This window comes from Palaemon carinicauda, chromosome 5, assembly GCF_036898095.1.
Source record: "Palaemon carinicauda isolate YSFRI2023 chromosome 5, ASM3689809v2, whole genome shotgun sequence".
Classification (NCBI taxonomy): domain Eukaryota; kingdom Metazoa; phylum Arthropoda; class Malacostraca; order Decapoda; family Palaemonidae; genus Palaemon; species Palaemon carinicauda.
In genome coordinates this window covers 169,473,421-169,487,654 of record NC_090729.1, presented here as the reverse complement: position 1 = coordinate 169,487,654, position 14,234 = coordinate 169,473,421, and the positions used below count along the sequence as shown (strand labels likewise).

The 14,234-nt window shown below is 38.1% G+C and overlaps 1 protein-coding gene across 2 annotated transcripts in view; it reads left to right on the top strand.

Annotated features, from left to right (window-relative positions):
* Window positions 1–13,466, top strand: part of LOC137641605 (syntaxin-7-like) — a 38,156-nt gene extending 24,690 nt beyond the window's left edge. For both annotated transcript variants that reach the window (XM_068374326.1, XM_068374325.1), the window contains exons 8-9: window positions 11,850–11,949; window positions 12,182–13,466. In XM_068374326.1, the coding sequence (XP_068230427.1) occupies window positions 11,850–11,945 (96 nt within the window). In that variant the 3' untranslated portion in view covers window positions 11,946–11,949; window positions 12,182–13,466. The remainder of the gene's footprint in view (window positions 1–11,849; window positions 11,950–12,181) is intronic.
* The last annotated feature ends 768 nt before the right edge of the window (window positions 13,467–14,234 follow it).

Below are 14,234 nucleotides of genomic sequence, written 5' to 3'. Positions count from 1 at the left end.
TACCAAAGTTACAGTACATACCTTCATATGTTTCATATATTTTTTCATATAGGTTAAGCTCGTCTTAATTTTTGCATATTTAGATAAAGTAATTAATGTATCCCCTTTTCTTGATAGAAGCTAGAGTCTGTAGTAGTATGTTGAATCTTGAGTGTAATAGATTAAGAAAATATACATATATATATATGTATGTATATATATATATATATATATATATATATATATATATATATATATATATATATATATATATATATATGTATATATATATATATATATATATATATATATATATATATATATATATATATATATATATATATGTATATATATATATATATATATATATATATATATATATATATATATATATATATATATATATATATATATATATATATATATATATATATATATATATATATGTGTGTGTGTGTGTGTGTGTATTTAAATAAAACTACCTGAAGCAGTTAAAAAAAGGATGAAATTGGTATCTAGATAATGAACAAGTTTTTATTTAAAAAAAATTAGTTTATAAATCATGACCTAAATTGATTATTATTTTTTCTCAGTAATTATCCTCGTTAGCTAAACTTGACATGTACATGCACACAATCTGTGTGTGCGCGCGCGTGTGCGTGTGTGCATGTGTGTGTGCACGCATGCGCACTTCCAGTGGATGTAGTAAACAGTAACACGGTAAATGAGTTCAAGAATAAGTTAGACAAGATTATAAAACCTTTCTAAATGCTTATACATTACTAAATCGTTCTACCAAAGAGCCAATGGAGTCTCCACGGATGGACTAAAAAGTCTGTGTGTGTGTGTGTGTGTGTGTGTGTGTGTGTGTGTGTGTGTGTGTGTGTGTGTGTGTGTGTGGCCAATTCAGGACTTGTTTTGATCTTTTTTATTCTTATCAATAATTCCCTCCATGATAATGACTCCTCACTGGATTTGATGTAGGGTGGAGTTTGATGGTAAGCTTCTTTACATGTAGAATGATAATTTTTTATGGACCATGGCAAAGGTTCAGCACTTGGAGCGAAAAAAATACTATGCAATTGAGATGCTGATGCTATGGAGGTTACTGCAAGACTTAAGTAGAGTGAGGGTAGTGAGCCATGGGGTAGGCAAGTGAAACGAATACTGCAACCATTTCGTGTGTCAAATAGGAAACACAGCAATTGATTCTACGAAAAGACCCACAAATCACCAAATTTATTATCTAGATATTGTCGATACTGTTCCCCAGCGATTAATCAGCTCTGTAAAACCAAACCACGAATGGTAAGGTCTGACTATACGGTACTGTATATTGAAACTTTTCAACTTCCATTTTATAAGGTTGTTTGCATAAACCAAATGCTTATCTATTAATATTTAGGTAATCATAACTTTTAAATATTTAACTTAGCCGGTGAATATATAATAGCTGCTGCTCCAGCGGCTCGACAGAAAACACACACCAAAAACTCGCGAGCGATCGCTATGAAGGTTGCGGGTGTGCCCACCAGCGCCAACTATCGGCCAGATACCGCATATACATGTAAACAGACCCAATTTTTTCTCTGTCGGCCTTAACGACAAGACGTATCAATACTCGCTGTATAACCTGGAGTTTTCTCAACATATTTGGTGAAGTACTTCCTTTTGGTTTGAGCTTTCGCAGTGCAGGTGTTTTATCTTCAACTTAAATCTTGAACTCGTTTTTGGATAGATTTAATTTTTGATGACTTTGGATTGTTTTTTGGACTTTCTTTGACTTTTAAATGGCCGACCCTTCCCTTGGTACGGAAGTGTGTTTTAGGCTTTTAGCAATTATCTTATCACGTTATAAATTAATTGTAGATTTTCCTCTATATATATTTTATATCTCAACCGCCTTTATTAGGCCTCTTCGATTAGCTTTCCATTTATAATAAACATCAAGATAAATTTTAATGATTTGTTTATATGCGACCTTTCCTGAGAGTAGGCGGTCCTAACTTGGATACCGAAGTTAAACAACGTTGAGCCCTTTCAATCGTAAATAACTTTTACAGAGCAAATGATTTAAAACTTATTAAATGAATATTTTCTAGTAGATATTTTATGAAAGATTTTCTTTGAATAGTCTTCGTACTGTTTCAAAGATGAACTAACGTTTAGTTTATTTATGCTACGCAGTTTGCGCTCTATTGTTACGATAGAGAGAGAGAGTATCACGGTTTCACTTTGCAGAAAGAGTAAATCGATTCTGACGTTTTGTTCATTCTTCTTTCAAAGCTTAAATGTTTTAAATACTATTTTAAAGGAACTTTTTAATTGAAAAACCTTTCAGTTTTTTCCTTTGGTCAAGTAACCTGTTTATTGACGAAAGGTAAGTGGGCTCTTCTCTTCGGTGCGAAATCAAGAGAGAGAGAGAGAGAGAGAGAGATAGAGACGGAGAGAGAGAGAGAGAGAGAGAGAGATAGAGACGGAGAGAGAGAGAGGAGAGAGAACGTTCCGATCTTTATTCTCGTCCCAAGCGAGTAACGTTGTTCTCGAGTCAGTTTTGTTTTTTACTCTCGTCCCTAGTCTCTGTACGGGGAGAAAGGATAAAACGTTTTTAGTTTTTATTCTCGTCCCAAGGCACTGTACGGTGAGAGATTGAAAACGTAGTTTTGAATGAACTAGTGTTTAGTCTCCTTCCCAGCCACTGATCTTTTTATCTTAAAATATGTTTACTGTTTTTTGCTTGTATTAATGTGCTTACATTATACGACTGATTTCGCAATTATAACCTTTTGATGAGGGTAGAATTGCGTGCTTCAGGTGTAAATCAGTTTTATTCATACCTAATGTGAATTGTTAAAAAATTCGATTTCAGTGAAATAAGTGCAAAACAGAAAATCGTAGTGATAAAGTGATATTGCGCAAAGTGTTATCAGTGTTGCGACCGAGGGTTCGTCTGTTCGTGCCTGTCGTTCGCCTAGTCCGAGACCTCTTGCAAGCTCCCAAGCCCAGGGGAGAAGTAATGTCGTACGACTTATGGGTTCGAAAGGACTTGACCAGCGAACAGACGTTCCCTCTATGGTTTCAGGCGTGTCTCATCAACACCGCCCCTACCATAAGACGAGCGAGACGATTTTCTCCTCGTCATCCGAAGGCTTTTCGCATAAGAAACCATGGAACAAGGTTTCGAGGTCCTTTAAGCGAAAGTCAGTCCTTTCAGGACAGGTCCAGCGTCCTGGTTTTAACTATTAGGACAGCTTTGACCCTATGCAGTCATCAGAAGACTGCTCGCCGCCTAAACAAAAGCGTAACACAGGCTCCGAGAGTCTTTTTGTAGGCAAGGTTTTGCAGTCACAGACGTTACCCTCGTCTCTTACCGCAACCATTCCCGTTGATCCTAAATGGGTTGTACGGCAAGACATGCAGAATAAGCTTGCCTCTCTTATGGAGGACTATTCTGCTGAGCAGGTTCACGATGATCCTCGCCGCTTAGCTGATCGAGATCCTGGCCGTCAGCCGCCCTAACGAACCTTTGCTCGTCCTGTTGACGTTGACGTTACAAAGTCACGTCAGTCACGTTTTGTAGAGCCTCACTCGATGCAGTCCAGTGTTGACTTTCAGCCGCTTGTGGACGTTCAGCCGCTGCCGCATGCTCTTGTTGACGTTCAGGACGTTCGCCAACCAGCGAAGTTGACTTGTTTTGACGTTGAGCGTCAAGCACCGCAGTCAAGAGTTGTTTTGACTGCTCAGTCTAGGCAGTCAAGGCAGTCTCGAGTTGACGTCGAGCGTCCTCCCGCACCTGTTGGTTGTTGCTGGTCAGTCCTTTAAGCAGTTACATGACATAGCGTCCTTGACTGCTACTGTTGCTCCTTTGCGTGTGGACTCTGCTTGTCAAGCATTGCCACCACGGCAGGTCTCTCCCTTGCTTGAGACTCGGCTATTGTCGGACAAGGTTCCTTCAGATGAGGAAGTTGCTGTTCCCCCTCCTACTGATATTCCCTTGAGGACTCTGTCAGACGGAGAGGAGCCTAAAGCTGCTCAGCCCTCTATGGACTTTAAATAAATCATGCTGATTTTTAAGGATCTTTGTCCGGATCTTTTTGTAACTGCTGCTCCTCGTTCGCCTAAACGTCAGAGTTTACACTAGGCCTAGCTACTTCGAAGCCGTTGTTTTATAAGCTAGTGCTCTCTCGCTCTTCTAAGAGAGCTTTACGTTTGCTAGGCGACTGGTTTATCACCAGGAGGAGTTTGGGGGAGACAGCCTTTGCTTTCCCTACTTTTAAGCTGGCTTATAGAGCGAGAGTCTGATATGACATGGGAGAAGTTCTCGGCTTGGGAGTTCCTGCCTCTGCCCAGATAGACTTCTCAAACCTCATAGACTCTCCCTGGCGCCTGGCCATGAGACGCTCCAAGATTTTATGGTCGACTTCAGAGCTAGACCATCTCCTGTTAGGAGTTTTTTCGAGCGTTTGAAGTTTTGCTTTACAATTATGTCATGCATAAACAAGGCTTTCAGGGATGGCTCCAATGATCTGACAGCCACGTTCTCTGCAGGAACAAGTCCCTCAGGGATGGCTCCAATGATCTGGCAGCCATGTTCACTGCAGGAGTACGTAAGAGGCAAGTGCGCTCAATGTGTTCATTGTCAAGACAAACTTCACGATGAAGTCTTACCAGGCTGTCTTGACAGCATTAATGGAAGGCGACTGGATGGTCTCTCTCGACCTTCAGGAGGCATACTTCCACATTCCTATACACCCGGATTCCCAACCGTTTCTGAGGTTTGTTTACAGGAATGTGGGGTACCAGTTTCGAGCCCTGTGCTTTGGCCTCAGTCCTGCTCCTCTCGTGTTTACGAGGCTCATGAGGAATGTGGCAAAATCCCTCCATCTATCGGGGATCCGAGCCTCCCTGTACTTGGACGACTGGCTTCTCAGAGCATCGTCCAGTCTTCGCTGTCTGCAGGATCTACATTGGACGTTGAGTCTGGCCAGGGAGTTGGGACTTTTGGTCAACCTAAAAGTCCCAACTGATCCCATCCCAGATTATTCTATATTTGGGGATGGAGATTCGCAGTCCAGTTTTTTCGGGCTTTTCCGTCTGCCACCGAATAGAACAAGCCCTGCTCGAAGTCCAACTAATGCTGAAAAGAAAACATTTGTTCAGTCAGGAGTTCGAACAGTCTCGTAGGGACTCTCTCATCCCTGGAGCAGTTTCTCTCACTAGGGAGACTACACCTTCTGCCTCTCCGGTTCCATCTAGCCTCTCACTGGAACTAGGACAAGACGTTAGAGACGGTATCATTCCCAGTCTCCGAACCAGTAAAGGCATGCCTGAAATGGTGGGACAGCAATATCAGTCTGAGAGAGGGACTATCCCTAGCAGTCAAGAACCCAAACCACGTGTTGTTCTCAGACGCGTCGGATTTGGGTTGGGGTGCGACCCTGGACGGTCGGGAATGCTCGGGTCTGTGGACCTCAAGTCAGAAGAGCATACACATCAACGGCAAGGAGCTATTAGCAGTCCACTTGGCCTTGATGATATTCGAAAGCTTCTTCGAAACTAAGTGGTAGAGGTCAACTCAGACAACACCACAGCTTTGGCGTACATCTCCAAGCAAGGAGGCACATACTCCTTCACGCTGCTCGAGATCGCAAGGGACCTTCTCTTATGGTCAAGAAATCGAGGCATCTCCCTGTTGACGAGATTCATCCAGGGGGACTTGAACGTCTTGGCAGACTGTCTCAGTCGGAGGGGTCAGGTGATACCCACGGAATGGACCCTCCACAAGGACGTGGGCAAGAGTCTTTGAGCTACTTGGGGTCAACCCACCATAGACCTCTTTGCCTCCTCGTTGACCAAAAGGTTACCAATCTATTGCTCTCCAGTCCTAGATACAGAAGCAATCCACATAGACGCGTTTCTACTGGATTGGTCTCTTCTGGACTTATATGCATTCCCACCATTCAAGATAGTCAACAAGGTACTGCAGAAGTTCGCCTCTCACGAAGGGACAAGGTTGACGTTGGTTGCTACCCTCTGGCCCGCGAGAGAGTGGTTCACCTAGGTACTTCAATGGCTGGTAGACTTTCCAAGAAGTCTTCCTCTAAGGGTAGATCTGTTACGTCAGCCCCACGTAAAGAATGTCCATCAAAGCCTCCCCGCTCTTCGTCTGACTTCCTTCAGACTATCGAAAGACTCTCAAGAGCTCGAGGCTTTTCGAAGGAGGCTGCCAGTGCGATTGCAAGAGCGAGGAGAGCTTCTACCATTAGAGTATACCAGTCGAAGTGGGAAGTCTTTTGAGACTGGTGCAAGTCAGCATCTGTGTCCTCGTCCAGTACCTCTGTAGCCCAAATCGCAGATTTTCTTTTACATCTGAGAAAGGTTCGCTCCCTTTCAGCTCCCACGATTAAGGGCTACAGGAGCATGTTGGCTTCGGTCTTTCGACATAGAGGCTTAGATCTTTCCAACAATAAAGATCTCCAAGATCTCCTTAAGTCTTTCGAGACCTCTAAGGAACGTCTTTTGGCAACTCCTGGATGGAACTTAGACGTGGTCCTAAGGTTCCTCATGTCAGACAGGTTTGAGCCATTACATTCAGCCTCCCTGAAGGATCTCACCCTCAAGACACTTTTCCTAGTGTGCTTGGCTTTGGCTAAAAGGGTCAGTGAACTTCATGCCTTCAGTAAGAACATCGGCTTTTCTACAGAAAAAGGCACTTGTTCACTTCAACTTGGTTTCCTGGCCAAAAATGAACTGCCTACTCGTCCTTGGCCTAAATCTTTTGATATTCCTTGCTTATCAGAGATCGTAGGCAACGAACTGGAAAGAGTATTATGTCCTGTTAGAGCTCTTAATTTCTATTTAGCTCGTACTAAGTCATTACGAGGTAAATCTGAGGCATTATGGTGCTCAGTTAAGAAACCATCATTGCCTATGTCAAAGAATGCTTTGTCATATTTTATCAGATTTTTAATACGAGAAGCTCATTCTCACTTGAATGAGAAAGACCGATGTTTGCTTAAGGTTAAGACGCACGAAGTTAGAGCTTTAGCAACCTCCGTGGCCTTCAAGCAAAATAAATCTCTGCAAAGTATTATGGACGCGACTTTTTGGAGAAGCAAGTCAGTGTTCGCGTCATTTTACTTAAAAGATGTCCAGACTCTTTACGAGGACTGCTACACACTGGGTCCATTCGTTGCAGCGAGTGCAGTAGTGGGTTAGGGTTCTACCACTACATTACCCTAATTCCAATATCCTTTTTAATCTGTCTCTTGAAATGTTTTTAATATTGTTTTTTGGGTTGTACGGAAGGCTAAGAAGCCTTTCGCATCCTGGTTGATTTGGTGGGTGGTCAAAGTCATTTCTTGAGAGCGCCCAGATTAGGGGTTTGATGAGGTCCTGTTGTATGGGTTGCAGCCCTTAATACTTCAGCTCCTGGGAGTCTTTCAGCATCCTAAGAGGATCGCTGGGCTTCGTGAGGAAGACAGACTAATAAGGCAGAGTAATTGTCTAAGTCAACTTCCTTACCAGGTACCTTTATATATTTGGGTTTTGTTATGATATAACTGTCAAAAACTCTAAGCATATACGCTGTAAACTTAATTAACTCTGGTCTCTACCCACCACCATGGGTGTGAATCAGCTATTATATATTCACCGGCTAAGTTAAATATTTAAAAATGATATTTTAATTATAAAATAAATTTTTGAATATACTTACCCGGTGAATATATAAATTAAAGGCCCCCCTTCCTCCCCGATAGAGACCCAGCGGGATGAGAAAAATTGGGTCTGTTTACATGTATATGCGGTATCTGGCCGATAGTTGGCGCTGGTGGGCACACCCGCAACCTTCATAGCGATCGCTCGCGAGTTTTTGGTGTGTGTTTTCTGTCGAGCCGCTGGAGCAGCAGCTATTATATATTCACCGGGTAAGTATATTCAAAAATTTATTTTATAATTAAAATATCATTTTTTGAAATATACATTACAGTGTAGTATAATAGAATAAAGTCTAAGGTATCCTCATAGCTTTTGGTAAAAAAAAATCACACTTAATATAGTTTTATAGATGAACCAATTACTCCATTCACTTTCCTTTAGTAAGCTTTGAAATAATTTTCTTTAACATGTGACACCCACTTCAGATGAATGTCTGTTCTATGAAATAATTGAAGATTGTGTGTACAGTACGGTCCATTATTATGTGTATCAAATTGAATGAATGTTGTTAGTAAGTAGTTTAACCAAACTACAAAGCCAAAAGCATTAATGAATAGAAATATACACTTTATTTGTATGTTTTGTTAGAAATACTGATCATGAAAAATTCAAAGTGAGTTTTGCATTACAGTATACTGTATATGCTAGAACTGTACAGTACTGTATTTTTTCATGTTGGAGTGATAACAAAAGACTTCAATAGGTTATCCCTTTCTTCTTGTGTCTGCTTATTGAAGGCCTCTCCTGTGTATTTATGAGTTGCATTGGCATAGATGTATGCATAGTGTTGTTTAGTCCCTTCAAAGTGAAGCTGAGAATGTTGTCCTTGGTATAAAAAGAACTTGTCTCAGGACTTTTTTATCCAATGTAATTTATTACCATGCTACTTATTAGAGTGTCTTTGTTTTCTTTTTTTATGGCACTTAGAAAATAATTAGTCCTGTATCTGACTATGGTTCAGTGGGAAAGTTTGAGTAGTGGGAATTTCTTATCAGAAGTGTATGTTGTGTGTCACAGTACGGATTTCCGACTTTGGTGGACATCTGTCACCAAGTACAGTAGGTTTACCTGCCGTGATGTCATCAATAATGGCAGCTGATCAGGGAACCTATGTTATCCCTGGTGATATTTTAACAATTTCCTTGGAAATTGGGTCATTTAATATGTTTTTGGTAAGTAATAATGCATCAACTCTTCTCAATAGTACTGTATTGTACAAAAGTAGTAGTTGTATCTTATAATTATACAAAAATATCTACAAATAGTGATTGTTTCACAGACATGTGCATATATGTTATCAAAATGGATTAATCAAGGTTGCATCTGACCCCTTTTGATGTTGTTGATAGTTTATTATATGACATGTCTGTTTTGACGTTGTTTCTTATTTTAGAATGATATATTGTTAATTTGTTCTCTTCATTTATTTATTTCCTTATTTCCTTTCCTCACTGGGCTATTTTTCCCTGTTGGAGCCCCTGGGCTTATAGCATCTTGCTTTTCCAACTAGGGTTGTAGCTTGGATAGTAATAATAATAATAATAATAATAATGATACAAAAATAATTTATATCTGTTACTACAGATATGGTATTGGAACAAACCATTAATGAATCTCATAAGAGCTCATCTGTCATTATAGGGTGTACCAAGGAGAAACAGTTGGTAGCCGAGGGAAATTACACACAAAACATGAAGTACGGGTCTCAAACAGATATTTTGAAAAATAAGACAGAACTTTAGCTCCACCATATGATACAAATAGCTCAGGTTGATGGATATGACATGCAGGAGTTGTATATATTGAATCTATTTGATAGCTGTTGACATACGTTGGGAGACATACTATGGAGATGGAGGTTCAAGGAAGAAGAAGAGGGAGACCAAGAAAGAGATGGAGGGACTGTGTCAGAGGAGATTTACAGGAGAAGGGGATTGATGAGGCAGAAGCGCAGAATAGAAAAAGATGGAAACGGCTCATCCGCAACGGCGACCCCATATAAAAATGGGAACCAGCTGGGAAGAAGAAGAAGATATGATAGCTGTTGACTATTTAAGGGCCACTTAACAAAACACAATAAATGCTTTGTTAAATGAGCTGGGAACCTCATATTGCAGTACCAGCTGTGATCAATTGTTCCAGTGTAATGAGGAGACTTGTTACATTGTGGATGTTGTGAATTTCTTACGAAAAGTTATGATAAATTGAAAAGAAAACTTTTGCTTTTTCTTTGTATGTTCAAGGCATCACAAAGGATTGTGAGAGAGTTAGTTGATTATGTTTTTAACAGTTGTCGCCAAAACAACCTGAGAGACTAAAAAAGGAACACCGCAGGAATGGTTATCGATAGTCACATTTCAGAAGAGGTGCCATAGCCTATTCATCTTAACAGTTCTTGGGCTCATTGAGAAACAAGCTAATGGTACTAGAGTTTATCTTCTAGACTCCATGTGTTACTAACCAAACACAGTATTTTTTTTTCTTATAATGAAGAGAAAATAACATTTAACTGTACATCAGTGTAAAATGGTAGGCAAGTAAAATACTGGGAAATAACATGGTTGTCAGTTGAGGAAACTGATTAGAATGATTTATGCAAAACATGGCTTTACAAAAATGTTTTTTTTTTAGTGCTGATACTGATATAGTGTATTAGCTTTGTTTTACTGGCTTTTCCTCAACTTGATGTACGAGGAATATGGGTTCGTACTGGAGTTAGCCATTCTACAGGGCTTTTGCCTGTTCATGTTAAACATAAAAACATGATTCAAAACATGCTCTTTGCTTCCTGCCATCCGTGCATTACTGTACTGGATTAGGTTACACAAGTAAAACTGGAACCAAGCAGCAGCTTTTGATATTGTATCAAGAAGTATTTTGAACATTTTGGAGAGCCGCATAATCCAGAAGATGTAGCCAAAGCCTCCAGCCTGCAGAAGAATACTTTGTAAAATTATTAGAAAAAGGATCACCTTGCAAATCTTTGGATTAAGGCTGTACAATCATGGAAAAGACATTGGCATTTAAAATTTTCATAGTTGCCAAATGTTGATGTCATATTTTTATACATCTTGTCAACATCACTGTATTGGAAACATGTTTATTCAATTTGATCAATGTCAATTTGATTTTAGATTGAAAGAAAATGACTTTGTAGCACAAGCCAATTTACAGAAACGTCCAAGTGACTATTGGGACATGTAGCAGTATGAAATGTGCCACATGCACATGTACTGTATGTGAAGGGAAAATGGAGTTTCCTGTTGCTCTCTTTATAAGTGCAGGACTGCAAAAGGGTCTGATACAACTTGCAACACCCTTTTTGATACCATATGCACGTCTGTGAAACAATCACTACTCTATTTTATAAATATTTTGGTATGTAATAATTGTAAGTAGTTCTGAAACCAAAAGAATTTTTTTTAAACAAATACACATGTGTAAAATAATTACTATTTTCTAAATATTTTGTTTATTATTATACAGGGGTTTTAAATAACTCAAAAAAATTTATTTGATAAAATATACGTCTGTAAAATCATCTCTCCAAGTAAATATGTTTTTTTGTATAATTAAAAAGCCATCTGATGCAACTTTGAATAACCTATTATGCTAACATATATGCACATGTCTGTAAAGTAATCTCTATATGTGGATATTTTTTTATAATCGTATATCACTTTTTGTACAATACAGTATTGAGAAGAATTAATTCATTGCATATGTACAGTATATGAATAGAATAGATGGTCAAGACAGAGTTATAAATGCATTATTATTTACCCAAAACATACTAACTGACCCAATTTATAAGGAAATTGTTAAAATATCACCAGAGATATGACAGGTTTCCTGATCCTACAGCCCTCCTTATTAATGATGTCATAACAGATAAACCTACTTGATGATCGATGTCCATCCAAGTCGGAAGTCCTAACTAAGACACATACTAAACATTTCTGAGAAAACATTTTTACTATTCAAACTTTCTTACAGAACCATAGTCAGATCCTGGATTAATAACTGCATTGTAAGCATGAAATTCATCCATTACTTTTTAGCATTTATATCCTGTGCGCTAGAATGCAGTGACTTTTGGTTAGCCTCGTAATATTTGTTTCTTTTATTCCTTTTATTTCTTTGTATTGTAGAATAAATCACGTAGAAAGAAGATCTGCATCATTGTTACTGGTGCAATTATCTTGAGCATTGTACTTGGGCTGATTATCTGGAGTGCTAAGGATTAATTAGGTAAGTAAAAGATAAGATTTATTTTTTTGTGAGTTTGATGTAAAGAATATGTGGTTGATGCCAGATAATTTACCTTCATTTTTATGCATATGCGTATCTCTCTCTGACACTCTGGAAACTGAAACGATTTTTAATTTTCCTTGTTCATCTGGTAATTTTGGTACTTATTGACGTGCCGTATAAAGCAAATTATGAGAGGCACTGTAACTTACAGAGTCCAACATTATTTCAGGATAAATCACGGCGAAAGGTCATCCTCCTCACACTGACTTTTCTTATGATTGCTCTCATTGTTGGATTGATCATCTGGGCCAGCAACTGAAGGACACTGAGCTAGATCTCCTAGTTGACAACTTGAACTGCTGAGACTATTCTGTATGTTTGAACTTGTCTACGAACATCTCTTGGCATTGTATGTTACCAGAAATGGAGTGCAACTGTAAATATTGTGATAGGTTTATCATTATTTCATAATCTTGACTATATTTTTTGTTTCCTTTAGTTTTTATATATAATGATACCATAAATAGATATAAGAATTGTTGATTGTGTCACAATAGGGTCAGTCTTGTGTGAGAGGTCTTACTTGTTGTTCATGTGAGAGGTTTTTATGAGTGAATGAAAAATGTGTCCTTTGTGTTTGATTTAGAATGTTGTTGTGCTTTCACTCTATTTTAACATATCTGTACTGTATAGGTCATTTATTTTTCTTTGATGCAACTGAAAGGTAACTAAAGGGGTAAATTGTATATATGTTAATAAAACATTTTACTTGATAAGGCAGAACTACTTTGATTGATGGAATTTTTTATATATTTTCCAATTGTTGTACAGTGTGTATTGTACAGTGATACAAATTACATTGCTGTCCTTGGTCTTAATTTTGTGTCATTGTTTGATGTTGTAATGAAATGCTGAATGTACAGTAGCGTGCAGTTGCTACTTTAGCTAAGACTATTAGTGTTTTTGGAAAAGAAATTATCCGATTCAACAATTGCCTGGATGGTGTCTCCTGATCTTTATGTAGTGTACCTGGTCTCTCTCTCTCTCTCTCTCTCTCTCTCTCTCTCTCTCTCTCTCTCTCTCTCTCTCTCTCTCTCTCTCTCTCTCTCTCATTTTGTGTATGTTGTAAATCTTGAGTGAATAAAACTAACTGACCCTGTGAAGGTTTAATCTCTTAATTTGGTAATAAATGCAGATGACTTAGTAATCATTCCTTATTGTTTTCAGTTTGTAGTACTGTGTATTACTGCAAAGTTTATTTAGTGTATTACTGTAGTCATGTACCACAGAATTGATGTAGTATATACATATTATCCAGAAGATTTTGTTTTGATTATTTGCGTGGGTCAGAACTTTAAGGTTTTTTCTCTTGGTTCTCAAATGATGTTTGATATTAATAAAAGCTGTGATTAATACTTGAAAACAGTGATTAACATCATGCGCTTGCAAGTCTCTGTTAATATTTTGCTTACATAAGTGTCATAATTGGCCAAATAAAGGGAACATTACACCAATCATCTTTAATTCTTACCTGTTGTCAAGTTCATTATAAACATGAAATTCTTAAATGTATTTATAAGCCAAAATTGCATCAGTTTGGGAGGAAATATCTCAAGAGAATTTATCCTAATTTCAGCTCCTAGTCCATTCTCATATACTGGTGTATCATATCATTACTGAGATATGAGTAAAAGAGTTTTTTAATATAATACATCAAAGTATGTAACATCTTTTATTTTTCATGTAACCTATTTTAATTAATGTAATATTTGCCTTGTAAATGCTAAGTATATATTTGTTACAACTGAATATTATAGTGTAAATTTTATCTGGATCCATATTATCCTGGAATTGACCACCATACTTTTACCATTCATATTAACCTTCACATCTTTGTTCCAGCATCGTGCAATTTTACATTATAAATTCATTGGTGCTGTTTTCAACTGTTCTGTACTTCTGGGGTTAACTCTCAAGAAATTTTGCAAGAATACATTATAGAGAACCTTATATATTGTTCTCAGTAGATGCTTATTGCTGCAAGGAAAATTTTTCATGTCGTGAAGTAACACCAATTTTTACTTGATGACATTGAACTTTTTGATCTTTGTTATGATGTTGCATGTGCTCTTCAACCTGTCTGTGTTTGCGTGCTTCCGTCCACCCGTTTACATGTTTTTTATGTTTGGATTTTTTTTTTCCTTTCTGAAACTGTACATCATATATCAACAAAACTGAAAGCCCTTCATAAACTAGAGCTGTTCAAGAAGGATTTTGACACT